At 47.8% G+C, this 16,308-nt stretch overlaps 1 protein-coding gene across 1 annotated transcript in view; it reads left to right on the top strand.

The window, feature by feature from the left end:
- Nucleotides 1-16,308, top strand: part of LOC119448996 (UHRF1-binding protein 1-like) — a 112,875-nt gene that overhangs the window by 71,911 nt on the left and 24,656 nt on the right. The window contains 6 exon segments of the mRNA XM_049666603.1: nucleotides 1,321-1,597; nucleotides 7,120-7,397; nucleotides 7,717-8,074; nucleotides 12,175-12,394; nucleotides 12,396-12,568; nucleotides 14,791-15,038. Of these exon segments, the coding sequence (XP_049522560.1) occupies nucleotides 1,321-1,597; nucleotides 7,120-7,397; nucleotides 7,717-8,074; nucleotides 12,175-12,394; nucleotides 12,396-12,568; nucleotides 14,791-15,038 (1,554 nt within the window).

Genomic DNA, 16,308 nt, shown 5'->3' with positions numbered 1-16,308 from the left:
CATTTTGAGAGCATGGACCAGAAAGCAAGAAAATATTTAGCGGTGGTGAAACGCAATGTAGCCCCACCATCGACCACTAGCATCTAAAACTGCAGATGCCACAGAGCTCTAGCACGACATCGTGTGCACCTCAAAGAGCTAGTTGGTCTCAAAAAGAGCTTGTGGGAGTAAAGAACCAAACAAAGCTATCTGCATTAAAACGGAAGGAAGAGCAGAAGAAATGGATTTGCTTTGATAAAGAAACAGTGTGCTTGGAGGCATATACAATTGAGACCCGTTAATTTGACCCTTGCGGGACTGCAAGATTTCGTAAAATTATCCACAAAGCCAAATTTAATAAATGGCAGTAAAATGAACGAATTGAATGCTTGAAGTAGTATGTAATGTCTTTTTGTTTTTTGCTCTTGAAGTGCAACTTAGCCAGCATGAGGGAAATAGTCCAGACATGTTGAAAGATCGGCTCAGTGTGACGCGTCACAAAACAAGCGGCAACAGATTGCATCACGAGCAGAAGACGCGTCGGCCACTAAAACATAAAAACAACTTTTTATAAAACAGTGTCACATCTAGGGAAGCACTAGTATTGTCTGCCTAATTTCTTGTGTTTTCAAGCTTTTGGTAACCGTGGCGCACCTGAAGGGGCACCGGTGTGTGTCGGCGGCAATCGAATTAACTGAAGCGGCATGCTTTCAAGTTCAAATGAGATCACTTTCCTTCCATTGGAATGTATGGTTTCTCGTCTCGACATTTCAGTGTGTTCAAATGAAAGGAAAAGTCTAACTTAGGTTGAATTAACAGGAATTCAGTGCATTTGTTGCAATGCAAATATTTAGCTAGGATTTCTTGTTACATTATGCAATTCTGCAGAAAAACATTTTAATCACATTCTGGGGTTTTATGTGTCAAAAACAAGTTCTGATTATGACGCACGCTGTAGTGGGGGATTCCATAATAATTTTGACCACCCGAGGTTCTTCAACGTGCCTAAATCTAATACACGACCATTCTTGCATTTTGCCCCCATCGAAGTGTGGCCCCCGTGGCCGGCTCGAACCCACAACGTCACGTTCAGCGGCGCAACGCCATCGCCCCTGGGCTACTGCAGTGGGTGATTCTGCAGGGGTAGTAAGATGCTCCGTGTCGAGCCATATCGGGTTAGGACAAAGTTTCCACGAAACAAGTCGGTGGGAGACCTTGAGAAAAACCGCTTCCTTGATGGAAAACTTCTACGAATTGGAATATTGAAGGTTCATACTACATGTTTAAAAATATTGTAGGCAGAGAACACGTACAGAGAGATGCGGATGCCTTGATGTGCAGGTTGCAGTGCCACAGTTTGAGCGTGAGCGACCCCTGTTTCCCGAGGAGCACTCCTCCGGTGAAGAGAGCCGCGAGCTGCGGCTGGGCTGCTCACGAGCCGTGGCCACCAACTGGCGCCCGGCCGACAGGGGTGCCTGCCTAGAGGCCCTGGGCAGGGGCCCGCTCTTCTTCGAGACCACCAGCTTTCCCTGGCTACCTGACAGAGGAGGGGGGGCCAGCCCCGATCCCCCAGCCGTGCACCCGTGCTTCCTGCAAGGACAGCAGCAGCGCTCCAGTGGTAGGTGGATGCTCCTCCCTTCTTATTGCCAGTCTGAAGAAGCACACCGGCGTACAGTTAACACCTGCTTATAACGAACCTCCATATAACGAATTTCTGGATATAACAAAGTTTTTCTTGTCCCCGCCGTTACTCCATAGAAGCACATGTATTTGAGACCTCTACGTAACGAAGTGGCAGCGGGAGACCCCCTCAATATAACGAATTTTCCCCTCTGACAACCTAGAGATTTTGCCCCAAATTTTGGCATTTTTGTGCGAGCAGCAACCGGAAGCACCTTCTCCGCCGCTCCGGAATGCGAAGCGAGCGCATGTGCGCGTGCGTGCAACCATGTGTGAGGCGGGCCTGCATCCCTCGACCCGGCGATCTTGCCGCCACGGGCGTGACCTTTCCCCCTCCCTTCATTCAAACCTGATCCCACCGCTTGCTGCAGCTGGCCTAGCCTGCCAAGCCGGCACTCTCTCATTTTCCAGTTGATGTTGCTGAAGCGCTAGCTGGTACATGCTGTGACACATCACACTCGATGAGCGCGCATACGCGTTGTCGAATGCTGGCGGCGTGTGGAAGCGCCGCTGGAGAAGCGAGCGAAGTGACCTTCATGCTGTTGTCTATCGCTTCAACGCCAACTGAGCGCCGAGAACACACAGTACGCACAAAGCTACGAGCCGCCGATGCACCTACACTGCTACACTGTGCCCCAACGCAGATCGCTTTCAAGATACGGCTCGCGCGCCGCCGCGCAGTACGCAGTTGATGCCAGAGTACAGTACAACGTCGCCCCGCTATCCCTCCCCCCTCGCTCCCTCGCCGGTGCCTCGAGCGCAACGGAACAAGGCGCGCTTCCTCTCTGATTTAAACACGGTCGTCGGCTCCCCTCGCACGTTTTCACTGGCACATACAACATATGGTGCGCAGCGACTGCGTTATCGTCCTTGGTCTTTATACGGAATACCTATGAGCCAAAACCAATTTCAGGGCCCCAACGTGTCATAGACACCATCTTTATATAGCAAATACGGATCTCAAGGGCCATACTTTTGCTGGCGGAAACTGAAAATACGTCATAGTTGTCGCCCCCGGCACTTTGGGCGGCCAATGCCAACGTCAAGCCACCAAGCCAAGCGACATGAAAAGTCAAAATGGCCGCTCAGGCCGGCGCGGGGTGGCACTTCGCAACGTATGATGCGGGAACGGTCCCACAGTTGCGACGCAACAGCAGGGTTACCAATGCATTGGGTTCTATGGGAGCTGTGCTGGGACCGGCCGAAAACGACGTAACAGCGGGGAAAACGCAGCCCCCGGGAACGTGACAGCGGGGTTCTACTGTAACACTATACGACGCCATCGTGACGCTCGCTCTTCGTTTCCGATTCCTCGCGCTTGTACGAAACGACACGCGTCCACGCATCCAGTACCTGGTGTGACATTCCAAGGATGAGTGCTTCGACGAAAACGGAAAACGGGTGCGTGTTACAATTGAGGGCACGCTAGAATCGAGTAAATACGGTAAGTGTTTCTTTTTCGAATTTTCGTGCCGAACCTGCATATAACGAAATCCTCTTTATAACGAAGTTTTTTGGGAATTTGTCAATTTCGTTATATCCAGGTTTAACTGTATATGAATCAGTGGTTAGCAGGCACGGGGAGTTCGGGGGCCTAAGGGAGCTAGTTGAGAAATCTATTATGCTGACACATTCACTGCTGCCTCGGTGACTAGTGGCAGTTATGGCAATAAGCCGGGATCAAGAGTGGCCGAACAAGGGATGTACCAGGCTGACTCTAGCATTTCACAATGGGTTTGTCTTAGACAAGTGACCTTGCTTTTTACTTTTCTCATTTCATTTTGCTCGTTTCGTCTTTTTTGGAAATCGCAGTGCACTACAATCGAACCACAGTATGACAAATTATCTGATGTATTGAAGGAAATCTAGACTGTTTTTCTCTGATGCAACCGTGTAACGAAGATCAACGTCCGATTTTTCGGACTCCCTAGGGGCTGCGAAAACGTTTGTAAAATCTGGGCAGTTTGAAAAAAGAGAATTCATGCCTTTTACTACCCCCAAGTGCTCAAATCACCACAGGCACATCCGAAATAGCTCTAAAGGCTTGCCAGTACACATATCAGGCACGTGTTTCTATTGTGACAGGAGACAGTGGGTGCATGCTTGTATATTTAAGGAATACATACATGTGTCTCGTAACAGTGGCCCCTTTCTGCTCATAGTATGCTTCACAGCAATACACTGCCTATGCTTGACCACTTAACACCGCTGCATTGTGGTGAAGCTGACTTTTGGAGCTGGCATTATTCAATGCTTGACCATTGCCATGCTTTTTGCGCTTCGAAGTCGTCGATGAAAATTACACGGCAGAGTCAGTGCCATTGCTGACAGTGGTGAGTTCCTTCAATATAAAACACGGCAGGAAGCTTGGTAGCGAATGTTGAAGCAGCTAGGCCTAGCATAGCCGGAGTGGCTATGGCTTCCAGCAAATCGGCGTGTGAGAGCACTGGTTTGAGGCTGCATGATCATCAAAATGATGGCGGTGGTGGCTTTGATTAATGCCTTTTCGGACCTGCGGTCATGGCAAAAATCCGCAAAACTGGATGGCGAAGGGTTACAGACGTCTTTATACTTCATTTATTTGCATAATGAACGGACTAACGTAATGAATGCCCCCACCACTTTTCTAATGAAAGGGTGCATTTTTGCTGCCATGAAATAAGAGACACATGGTACGGTTTGACATCCAACATCCAACTTGCCAAAAGAGCAACCAGATCCGAGGCGTTTTGCTGTGATGTAGTGCCGGATTGGACGCCCGGCATGCGACAAAAGTAGGTGACACGTGGTACGATTCAGAATTCAATATGACGTCCAATGCGCCGGAACAGCAGCGCGATGTGAAGCGTTTTGCCATGCTATAGTACCGGATCAGTGCAATTTCATTTTTAGAATTGGCAACCAAGCTTGCAGTCTTGTGGCGGTCAACGTGGCAGCAAGATTATTCATGGCCACCAGGTTTGCAGCACGGTACGCGCGGTTTAGGCCCGAAACACCATACAGCATCCTATTTTTGCTTATTGCCGTTATACATTGGTGCTAGGCTGTGCCACATGTATGTGAAAATAGTCACGCAGGTCTGGAAGATCAGGCATCTGAAATGTCAGTTGGCGACTGTATTAGACATTTTTGTTACTAGAAGGTATATTTTGAGGCGCATACAAGCATGAATTTTTTTCACTATAACTGATATCAGGTCAGATGCAGCATTTTCAATTTCGTTATAGCAGGAGAATACTCCATTGAAATAAAGCATGGCTGAGCAAACATTATAATTACTTCGTTATATTTTATATGTAATGAAGCAGAGGCACCCCTGTGTATGTGCCGACTGAAGAGGAAGGCGAACGATCGTGCTGTGATCGCGAGTGAGCTCCGTGCTACAGACAGCCCTTGCAGTGCCTTCCTATTATACCTACGGTTCCAGGAACGTTGTCAGCGACAACAAACCTCGTCGCATTTGGTGGAGGCTGCTGAGATCCTTCGCCTCGTCCTGGAGCTCCGCACTCGAACCCTGCCAACAAGATCGCCCTGCACTACTGACTGATCCCGCGACCTCATTGCCTGCACCACCGGCTGCCACTGTCGTCTGTGCTGGCATGCCTTGTCAACGCGACCCACCCATTTTCAGTGGCACCGCTGAACACGACGTGGAAGACTGGCTCTCTTCGTACAAATGTATAAGTACCCTTAACAAATTGGGCGACCAGTCTAAGCTGACCCACGTGCCTTTCTACCTCACCGACGTAGCTAAACTTTGGTTCTTCAACCACAAATTTGACTTTACAAGCTGGTCAGCATTTAAGAACCTTTTTGCCAAAGTGTTTGATCGCCCAGCTGTGTGTAAGCTACGTGCTGAACAGCGTCTACGCCAGCACACACAGCAGCCTGGAGAGACAGTACCCAGCTACATCGAGGATGTTCTCGATTTGTGCAAGTTGGTAAATTCCAGCATGTAAGATGACAAGATCAAGCATATCCTCAAGGGCATCGAGAACGGTGCATTCCAGATGTTGCTGGCAAAAAAGCCCAACTAGCGATACCGTCCTCATTAACCCATGCCAGAGCGTTAACGAGCTGCGCTGCAACGTTCCATCGCCTGCCAAAACATTCAGCACGCCGATTGCATCTCAAGCATGGCATTTTCTACTGACCTTCTGACCAACTAGACCCTCTCTAAGCATATCAAAGATTTTATTCGAGGTATTCGCGAATAGGTGGCCAGGCAGCTCTCGCTGCTGCCTCACAGCGATGCACCTACGGCAGCTTTGGCTCCAACGCTACAGCAAGCCATCCAGACTCAGATATATGAAGCGCTTCCTGCAGCTCCTACAACCCCCCCACCCAATCCTATGAGTGTGCCACTGGCCTATACAGACTTTACCACTCACCCTACGTCGCTGCCACTTAGTTACGCAACCATGGTTGCACGGCCACCTGCGCCGATAGCTGCCTTTTCATGTTTGGACTCATCGAGTTCGATCTGGGGCGAGATCTTGCTTGCATCTCACTTTCTGAATGTTCACTTTGCCTCCTACATCACTGAATAGGCGGTGTACAATTGGCGCTCCCGCTTCGCCAAACAGACGACCGCTGGCGAAAGCGTGGCACTGGCAAATCACGAGAGTGCACGTGAATGTTCGGAAAGCAAGATGCCTGCACGATCTTGCCCCTGTTTATATTTGCCGGTGTGCACGCGACACCATGCTTGTTAAGTTAATTAATAGGTGAATGTGTTCTGCAGTGTATAGGGTCCATCAAATTTACGAACCTTACTTTGTCTAGTTGCTGCAATTGCTATCAATGCTTCACCTTTCGGGCGAAACTGCGCCTCTTTTTTTTTTTGCTCAGCGAGGACGAATATTTTACTTTTCACACTTTCATTTTAATTTGTGGGCACCATCTCTTGATGGCTGCTGGCACTAAACGCGGTCAGCCATGGCGCCCAAGATTTATGGCGCTGTGAGCGATGCTGATGCATTGCTCTTGGCACCATCTGCACCACTTGAACTGGTGCTTGTAATCGCTCAATTATGGCCTGACCTTGTTGCGATAATTTGTTTACAGGTGCTTACTGACAAGTTTCGAACAATGCGAGTATGATGTCAAAAGAGTGGAGGAAACATGAAACCAAAAGAAGATAAATTTGAATAGAAGGAGCACTTGTGTACCATGCTTTGGGTGCACTTGGAACTTGAGTTAATCTAGGGCTCTGCATTACATTTCTCACCACCCCTTTATTGCTGTGGAATGCTAAACCAACCTGATCGATCAGCTGGTTTCCTTTCCTGCGTAACTCTATGACAGACGCACATGCAGATTGGAATCCTTTCTTTGCCGAATAGCAGTGCAATTCAAGCAGAAGCGCTGTCCTTTCTTTCCGTGTTGCGAGATGTGAACTCAGAGCTGCAGCCTCTAATGCTGTAGCACTTTCGCAACCACGGTGCCTCTTTGTTCTAGGAGACCCCGAAGCTGAGGCGTCTCTGTGGTCGGTGCAGCTGGATCCCTGCTGGGCAGAGTTTGTCGAACGCCCCGGGTCAAGACCACGGGCCTTTGTGGAGCCACTGCCACTTACGCTATGGATAGCTGCGCCGGTGACACTAGCATCACGCGTGCCGCTGTTGCTGCACGTGCCGGCGCCGCTGCGGCTGCAGCTAGGGCGACGAGAGTGCGCCTTCTTGCTGCGCTTGGCACGTTCGGCTGCCGTGCTACATGAGCAAGCGGCTCTCGACAGATTGGTGTGTATGCTTGCCTTGTGGGCAGTTTACGGAGGAGGTTCCACCCAGAAATTCTGTGCATCCCTTGACTTTAATGAAAAAGTGTTCTCTGATGGTTCCCATTGGCATTGTAAACATAAATATTAAAACAGCATGACGCAAAATCAGTTCCTGATTTGTTACGTCAGAGTTCACCCCCTTGTAATCTGTCCTCTACACACGACTGCCAGTGGTGCTAGTTAATTGTTGTGAATCTGCATTCAGAATGCCCGTTTTTGTGCCCACAACTGTGCATCAGCTTGGATGTGGCAGCAACATTGAGAAGTGTTGTTCCTCGCAGGCCATCCTCGGTCCCAGTGGCCGGGCTCCTCCCTCTGTCAGCGTTACAGCACTGTGGCCCCGGGTGGAAGTGACACTGCTGCTGCCGCCACCGCCATCCACAAGTGCAGCCATTGGCTCGGCTAGCGACGGCTCGGAACGGCCGTCGTCTTCGACCACCACTAGTGAAGCTGACGAGGTGCCGCCGCACGGCACAGACGATTCACCAGACTCTCCGCTGCGACATTCGCTGCCGGCTTCCATTGGCGTGCCTCTGCCAGTTCCACCAGGTTCGGGGGAGGCGACCAAGGCTCCCCCGTGGACCCTCCGCAAAGGACTTGCTACTGTTGTGTCTGGAATAGACGCTGTTCTTTCCAAAGGTGAGTTAGGATTGTGGCTGTTTGGCCTTGTTGGTTCAACGTATTGACAAATTGTAGTGCACAAAACAGACAGAAGAAGCGAGACAACAGATGAACGCCAAACAAACTAGCACTCTGCTGTCGTCTCGCTTCTTCTGTCTATGTTTTTCTAAGCTACAATTTGTCAGTGTGAGTGGGAACGCTGTGGTGCTATCGGAACCCTTGTCTGGACACGTGTTGAAAATTCAGTGCGGCTGACAGATAACAATGAAGAAATGAATTGCATTGACAGGAGCATAGCGCATCTTTGACCCCCAATGCCAGAAAACCAATGCTCAACAAGAAGAATGAGAAAAACTTGTTCACCTTTATTTCCGGGTATATGGAGAGCACATTCGGGTACACACAATGCTCATGTCAGCATCGAAAGGCAGAATGCTACCCTGGCTTGGGCAGAAGTAATTGGGAAGAGTGTGATACTGTGTCCATTTGGCTTCGCCACTTTTGTAGCCAAATGAACTGCGCATCTCTGACGACCTTTTGAGCCTACATACACGGGCTACACATGCTCCGTTGCAGTATGATGGTGGTGGCAATGTGAACGTGCCTGGAGCGTCCGTATAATTATTATCACAATAAAATTACTCAATGCTCAATAACTTGAAGCAGCTTCATTGGAATTTTTGGTTAATTCAAAGTGAAGTGCTGCTCCTGTTAGTGTTGAATGCAATTCTATAGAAAAGATCACATTGATGATTTGAAGTTAAAAGCTCATAATATCAGTTAATTACAAGTTATTTTTCAATAGAGAGCCCCTAGGCAACTGGTATTTTTAGATAAAACGCACAATGCTAAAAGCGCCAGAACAACTCCGCGTTCCACACTGGTGTCATTGCCATTGTGGACTATCCGCAGTGCCACAATTCATGAAATGGCAAGATTGTTCAGTCGAGGACTCAAGGCCTCGAGTATCTTTTCCTCGAGTTTCTTTGTTGCACATTGTCAGCAGCACGTTGTTTGTTCTGCTAATCTTTGTTTTTGATCATGCTTTTGAAGCAAAAGCACACCAAGACGACTGCCTATTTTTCATGAGGCACTGTCGGTTTTGCAACTAATAAAGTTGGCGTTGTGTGCTTTTTTGCTTAAGTGGAAGTTCGGTTAATTTGAAGTTTTTTGCGGTCCGCGTGGACTTCATAATGATGAGAGCCGGATGTTGTTGGCAACCTAGACAATTTCTTCATCTCTCACTTGTCTTGTCTATATGAGCCACGTTATGGCAATGAAACTTGCTCATCAAAACCGAAAGTCGATTGTGCACATTTCTAAACTTACATTTGTTTGTTTTTAATACAGTCAACGTCCGATTTTTCGGACTCCCTGGGGGCCGCGAAAACATCCGAAAAATCGGGCAGTCTGAAAAAAGGAATGCATGCCTTTTACTGCCCCCAAAGGCTCAAATCGCCACAGGCACGTCCGAAATAGCTCTGAAGGCCTGCCAGTACGCTTATTAAAGCTATCAGTGCTCACACTGTGACAGGAGACAGTGAGTGCCCTCGTACGTAATTAATATGTACTGTGCCCCGTGACAGTGGCCCCTTTGCATTCTTGATATGCTTCACCGCAATACAATTGCATATGCTTCACCGCGCAACGCTGCTGTGTTGCGGCAAAGCCGACATTTGGAAACCTGCAATATGCAATACTTGACCTTAGTCGTTTTTTTTTTCCACGCTTTGAAGCCATCCGTGTGGATGACAAAGGTGTAGTCGGTGCCGTTGCTGACAACGGTGAATTCTTTCAAAGAAAAACATGACACCGAACAGCAGTAAGCTTGGTAGCGAACGTCGCAGCAGCTAATCCTAGCGTTGCCGCTATGTACAGCTGCCAGCGGATCGGCGTGCGAGAGCGTTGGTTCGACGCTGCGAGATAATCAAAATGGTGGTGGTGATAGCTTAATTTAATGCCCATTCGAATCTGCATTCATGGCAAAAAGGTCAGAAAATCGGACTGACAAAGTGTTTCAGCGTTTGAAATTTCAGACATCCTTATACATTGGTTCTATCAAGTTTCTGGCGGTGCTGCAAGGGCCTCCGAATTATCGGGCATGTCCGAAAAATTTGGCCTCCGAAAAATCAGTCATTGACTGTATGTCAAATATGCTTAAACCTCGATGTAACAAACTTCAATACAACAAAATTCTCAATATGAAATGAAATGAAATATATATAGTGAAGTGCATAACCTTTTATAACTTCTTGTACATAGAACGCCATGTCTTATGAACCTCAACATAATGAAATGTGTTCATACGTGATCTCAATACCGTAATGAAATTTTAATGCCACCACGAAGGAATACCTAGGCAAGAGTTTTAATTTGTTTGTACACTTCCCACAGTTTGCGGATTACCAGACCGATGGACGGCAGTAGCAAAGCTGGTAGCAACATCTTTTGCGTTTGTCAAACTACAATGTGTTCAAAGAATTTTTATTGTGGTAGCAATTATATGGACACTCCAAGTGCATTTCTGCTATCGCCATCATCGTCGCCGTGAGGTTCCATATAAAGTTCAACGGCGATAAAATCTGCGCCGTGCGCTGTACGTTGTGTATGCGAGTGAAAGCGTATGAGGGTGAGTTGGCAATCCGCGGCTCAATGTAGCGCACACAAGGGAGGAAGGCACTCTGGAAGTGCGTGGTCTTCTTTCGCACGTGAGGCACAGGGGCAAGGCGACGGACAGGGAGGGGCGTGCGTTCTGCTCTGTCGGCTGCGACGGATACAGCGCCCATGCAGCCATGCTCACGGCGCGGCCATGTGGGCACTGTATCTTGAAAGCGATTCGCGATGTGGGCGAAGTGCGCTCCCGCATGGGCCTCATCTTCAATGCGATCTGCAATGGAGACAAAGTGCATGCGCCAAGTGCCAGTAGTTTCGTATGCACTGTGCTTTCGACATTTAGTTCGTGTTGACGCGAGATACAGCGTGAAGGTCAATTTGCCCGCTCCTGCTGGTGCGCTTTCTCACTCCGGCGTTTTCACAGCTAGTTCCCGCGGTCATCGAGCGATATGTGTTCATGTTTACCTGTGCGCGCGACTCCGTGCTTGTCTATTTAGTTAATAAGCGAATGTTTATAACTTTATGCGGCCCATTAAGCTACTATCCTCGCTTTGTATAGCTGTCTACTAATTTGCTATCACAAACAATGCTTCGCCTTTCGGGCGAAACTGACACTTTTTTATATGGTGTCAGTGTTATCGTCGGGAAAAATACCATAACAGTACTGCCCGTTTAGCGATTATGTCGCTACCAACACTTTACGCCAGCAGTGAAGTAGATTATTTAGGTCGCTGCAGTTTTAGGCTGCATGCTCTCTATTAGACACTGCGTCACCAGATGTCGCTACCAGCATTGTTACTGCTGTGCACCTCTCTGAGAATCCGGTATTCCGGAAGCAGCTTTACGTTTATGGACACACTAAAACTCTCAAATAATCCCATACAATCAGCGTGTCTTCTGGTGACCAATCAGCCCGATCTTCGCACATGCTTTCGTGCTTTTCATACACACAGCTCTAGTTCCCTCTGTCTGCATTGCATTAATTGTTTCTATTGTTCTGATCGACCTGGTTGGACCTTGTAATGAGTGATCGCACGCAGCATTCCCACCGCACGTGTCAAGGCACCGACCACAGCCGGATCTCGTTGAATATACCAATATTGTAAAAACATAATTTAAGAATCATTCGAAGACAGAATGAAGGGGCAGTTCGGTAATGCAGTTGGGAAACAGAACAGAGGTTCACAGGAAGACGGATGCTTGAAGAGATCAACAGTGGCCAAACAAGGGGTGGCTCTGGAGCCAGTGCTTCGACAAGGGCACTTGTATTCATTAGGGCAACAGCTGTCTCAGTTGTTTCTGTGTTAAAGAAAAGTCCCCTTGCGGACAGGTTGGCTCCAGAGAGACATCTTTTGTTCGAGTACTCTTGTTGCTCATTAGGGTTCATACACACAATGACGTCAAAACACTGGTGAAGATGAGGTCTGTACAGTGACCACAGGGATTATGTCATTGACTCTGAAACCAAAAGCTGAGACCCAAATGCTTATATGTTTCATGTGCAGGTGCTGCAGACGGTGAACTGGAGTCCGTGGCAGACGACGACACCGTCTCCCTGCGGAGTGACCTTTCTTCGGACTCAGACCAGCTGCTCCTTGCCACCGGGGCACTGGACGAGGTCCTAGGTCGCGGCGGTACCGCCGAAGTTGCACAGGATGCAGCCGAGCTTCTTGCCTTGGATCATCATGGGGGCGGTGCGCAGGCTGCAGCCGTGATGGAAAGTGCCGAGTGGCACAGCTGGTCGTGTCGGGGGCAGCTCGGGGCGTCCCTGCGTTGCGGTACGCCTACAGGACCTGCAGCTGGTGGGCTGGGCAGGCCCCGACGGTGCCACGCTGCTGCTCCAGAGTCAACACCTTGCTTTGGAAGAGAGGCACACGGCAGCAGCTGCTACGTCCACGGGTAAGTCAGAAGGACATCCTGCCATTAGAGAAAGTAGAGGACCCGAACGTTCGGGGGCTGCAAACAGCTTTCTGTACGCTGGCTTCTGGGTACACGGGAGGTACGAGTTTTATGATGAGGTTTCTGCCTTGCAGTTTTTCTCTTGCACCTGTAGCAGTGTCACTGGGGCTATAAGTAAACTTACAATAAATAATTTTAAAAAAATCATGACGAAGGAAGTGCTTTTGGAATATACATACTTCTGTTTGGGTTTTTAACAAAAGTTGTTCCTTAGTACGATTAACAGCAAACACAAATAACATAGTACCACTTCCACAATGCTGAATAAGTTAATTGAACGTCCATGCCTTTGCCCACAGATTTTGACAGTGCTGTCGGTAATACTTCTGTTTGGTTTTTAACAAAAGTTGTGTCTTGATACGTTAACAGCAAACAAATTACATAGTACCACTTTCCACAATGCTGATAAGTGAATTTGAACGTCAGTGCCTTTTGCCACAGATTTTGACGGTGCATGTCTTGAAATTAGTGGTAAACATGGGATTTATGCCTAATGTACAGCATACTTCATTACAGCTCGGCTTCAGCTCTGCAATTGGGACATGTGTTCTAGGGTGAATAATTACAAATGTAATAGTTAATGCTTGTTGGTTAGCTAACACCATTGTGCAATTTGTATTGATAGCAGTATCCACCTCTTCAAGTAATCAATCCAGATGATGTGACAGAATTCCTGCAACCTAGCGCAGGAGATCTCTAATAACTCTATTTCCATTAATAGAGCCCACAGCTGTTACAATGGATCCACATACAGCATACTTTTATATAACAGGCCATTCTTATCACTTAGTTGTTCTGCCTATATATTACTGATGCAGTAAATTCTTCTTTTAGCATACCAGGCTGTGACGGATTATCGAGTGCAATTGGCAAGGTTTTAGGCAGCTTTTGTCTATATGGTGTAAACATAACGTACTTTGCTGCCTGATACGTGCATGCAGCGGTGCACTGCACACAACTATTTCCGTCCACTTGCGGAATGTCTGAAAATGTACTTTTTCTTTAATAATGAACACACTAGCAAGAACAATAATGAACAATAACATGCATTGCCCAACCTAGAGTTTTCTGATCAACAACGCACACAGCTCATCACCACCCACCGTTATCAGCTCAGTGCCAGGAAAGTGCCAAGATTGTCGCTAGGCCTAACCTTGATTTGCCTTGATAGGCCGAACCTAAATTTTGAAACTGTAGCATAGGGTGCTTCAAATACAACCGCCACTGATTGAAAAATGCATTGTTTTGATACCGATTTATTTGTCATCACATCGATTCGCACACAAAAAAATAAGACAGGCTACTATTTATGGCATCCAAAAGCACGTGAAGCAGTCGAGCCACCCTGCGTGCAGTGCAGCGGCGACCAGTTGCACTTGCCTCGTACCGCAGCTCGCGTTCGTGCTACTGGTTTGACAATGGTCTTCGCTTGTCTCAAAACATTATTTTATTTAGGACATCACTTTATTCTGCCGATCACTGTTTTGTGTGAAAAACTGTAGCCAGTGCCTTTTTCACCGGCGGCAGAGATGGGCTTGTTGGGTTGGTTGGCTCCCCACCATTGTGCCAGCCGTTATTATTGCCATTTGTATGGCAACAGCATCTGGAAAACGGTGGGCCGCAAGGCACCAGGCTGAGTGGTAGTACGATTACCATTTAATTTAAATGTTTTTGTCGTTTTTCCGATCGCCTTCACGTTTGTTTTTCACAACATATTGTAGCCCTAATTTTGAACAGAATGAACTTCACATATAATCGGCCTTTCTTGTTAGATTATTACAGTCCGTTGTAACAAGCGTTGACTGTATTCATAGCCGGGTATGTACACCCGTGAGCAAAGGTGTACGGACCATAGGGTCGGCGAAAAAAGTGAATTTCTTCATAGTTAACAAGCATAAACTGGAATTGATGAGTACACTGAAAAGTTCCCAAGGCCAAGTTTGGACTGCAGTAAAAAATCAGCTTTTTCACGCAACCCCTGGTTCGTATACTTTTGCTCACGGGTGTACTTGTCCGGGCTTTTGGGACTAGTCAGGACGGCGTTTTTCTGGACATTTATCCTAACACCTTAAAATTCTGCACATTTGTCTTGGGAAATAAATAAATTATGATTGATTGGGACTTTTGCTCGAAACCTTGCCTTTTGTTCTTGCTTCCTTCAGGTGGGTCGTGTGGCGAGGCAGAAGAGGAGCGCTGCGTGTTCAGCGTGCGTTGGGAGAGCCTCGCTCCCGGCAGTTGCGCTAGTGAAACGGGAGCTGGCTGTGGGCTTCGTGCCCTCGTGCGAGGCCTGTGTGTGCGGCTGAGTGCTGAGGCACTAGCGGGCCTCACCCTGTTGGCCCAAGTGGAGCCTCCACCACAACGGGTGATACCAGTGCGCCTCCTGGTGCACAGCCTCAGCGCCACCCTGCTGGTGAGGGCATGAACCTGGCCTTATGCACCACGAGTAATCAACGCACATCTTTAACTAAAAGGCACATTAAAAAAAGGCTTTGTACTAGTTTAAACTGGCAGAGTAATTTCCTAAATACAGTTGATTCTGGGTGTATCAAGCTCGAAGGGGATCACAAAATAGTTCAATATACAGTTAAACCTTGATATAATAAACAATAATGGAATGAAATTCTCCATATAACGATGTATTTAACTTTTTAAAACTTCTTGTTCGGTGAAAAAGAAGACGCGCCCCCGTCCAACGGCATCGCCGACGCTCTGCTCGCGCTGTTGGTCGCTGGTGATTTTGGAGACGGTGCTCCACGCTGCCTTGCCGTTCTTGGAACTCGTAGTGTCCTTGAAGGACACCGCCAATAAACCTCTTCTCAGTTCATAGAACACCATGTATTTTGAACCTGAATGTAACGAAGTGTGTTAGTACACAATTTGAATAGAAGGAAATTTCATTGCTGCTGCAAAAGAATACTGAGACAATAAATGGAAACTTCTGCAAATGCAGATGGTGAAATGTTTGAATTACATGCAGCTGCTTGCGAATGCATTTCTCAAATTGCACACCGTGCGACTGGGAGCAACTGCCGAAGTGGAGCAGCATCATGTTCCGTATGAAGTCCAAGTGTGATAAGGTCCTATCGCACCATGTGCGCTGTATGCTTTAGGTGCGAGTGAAAGTGTTGGATATTGAGCCGTGAAGGATGGTGGCTTTAATAAAGCGCAGTCTTCTCGTGCAAGCAAGGGCAAAGGTTGGAGGTGCGAGTGAAAGTGTGGGATATTGAGCCGTGAAGGATGGTGGCTTCAATAAAGTGCAGTCTCCTCGTGCGAGCAAGGGCAAAAGTTGGGAGGGGAGCGGCCTAGCAGTAACGCGATCAAGCAAGTCGCTTGTGCTGTGATATGGTCATTGATGACGACACTAAACCTGAAGGCTCACATCGCCCAGACCAGAAACCGCAATGCATGTCGCACACATTGAAGTGCTTGTTGCGCATTTTTATTGAAGATAAGGTAGAAATGGGCGCACCGTGAAAGCAGACCAGCCTGTATGGATACGTGAACGTGCCTGGCCGTGTGTCCGTTATAGTACCAACAATGTGCTGTTTAAATGGCCTATGTCATCATTGAGATCTTATTTTGCAAAGAATTGGACGAAATACATGGCCATTCCAGTTACTTTTGTGCTTCAATGCATAAAGAGCATTTTGCTAAAAAAGTGAATGGAACAGTGCATTTTT

The sequence above is a fragment of the Dermacentor silvarum genome, chromosome 4 (assembly GCF_013339745.2).
Source record: "Dermacentor silvarum isolate Dsil-2018 chromosome 4, BIME_Dsil_1.4, whole genome shotgun sequence".
Lineage (NCBI taxonomy): Eukaryota > Metazoa > Arthropoda > Arachnida > Ixodida > Ixodidae > Dermacentor > Dermacentor silvarum.
Note: the sequence above shows the minus strand (reverse complement) of the source record. Positions and strands in the feature narration are given on the sequence as shown.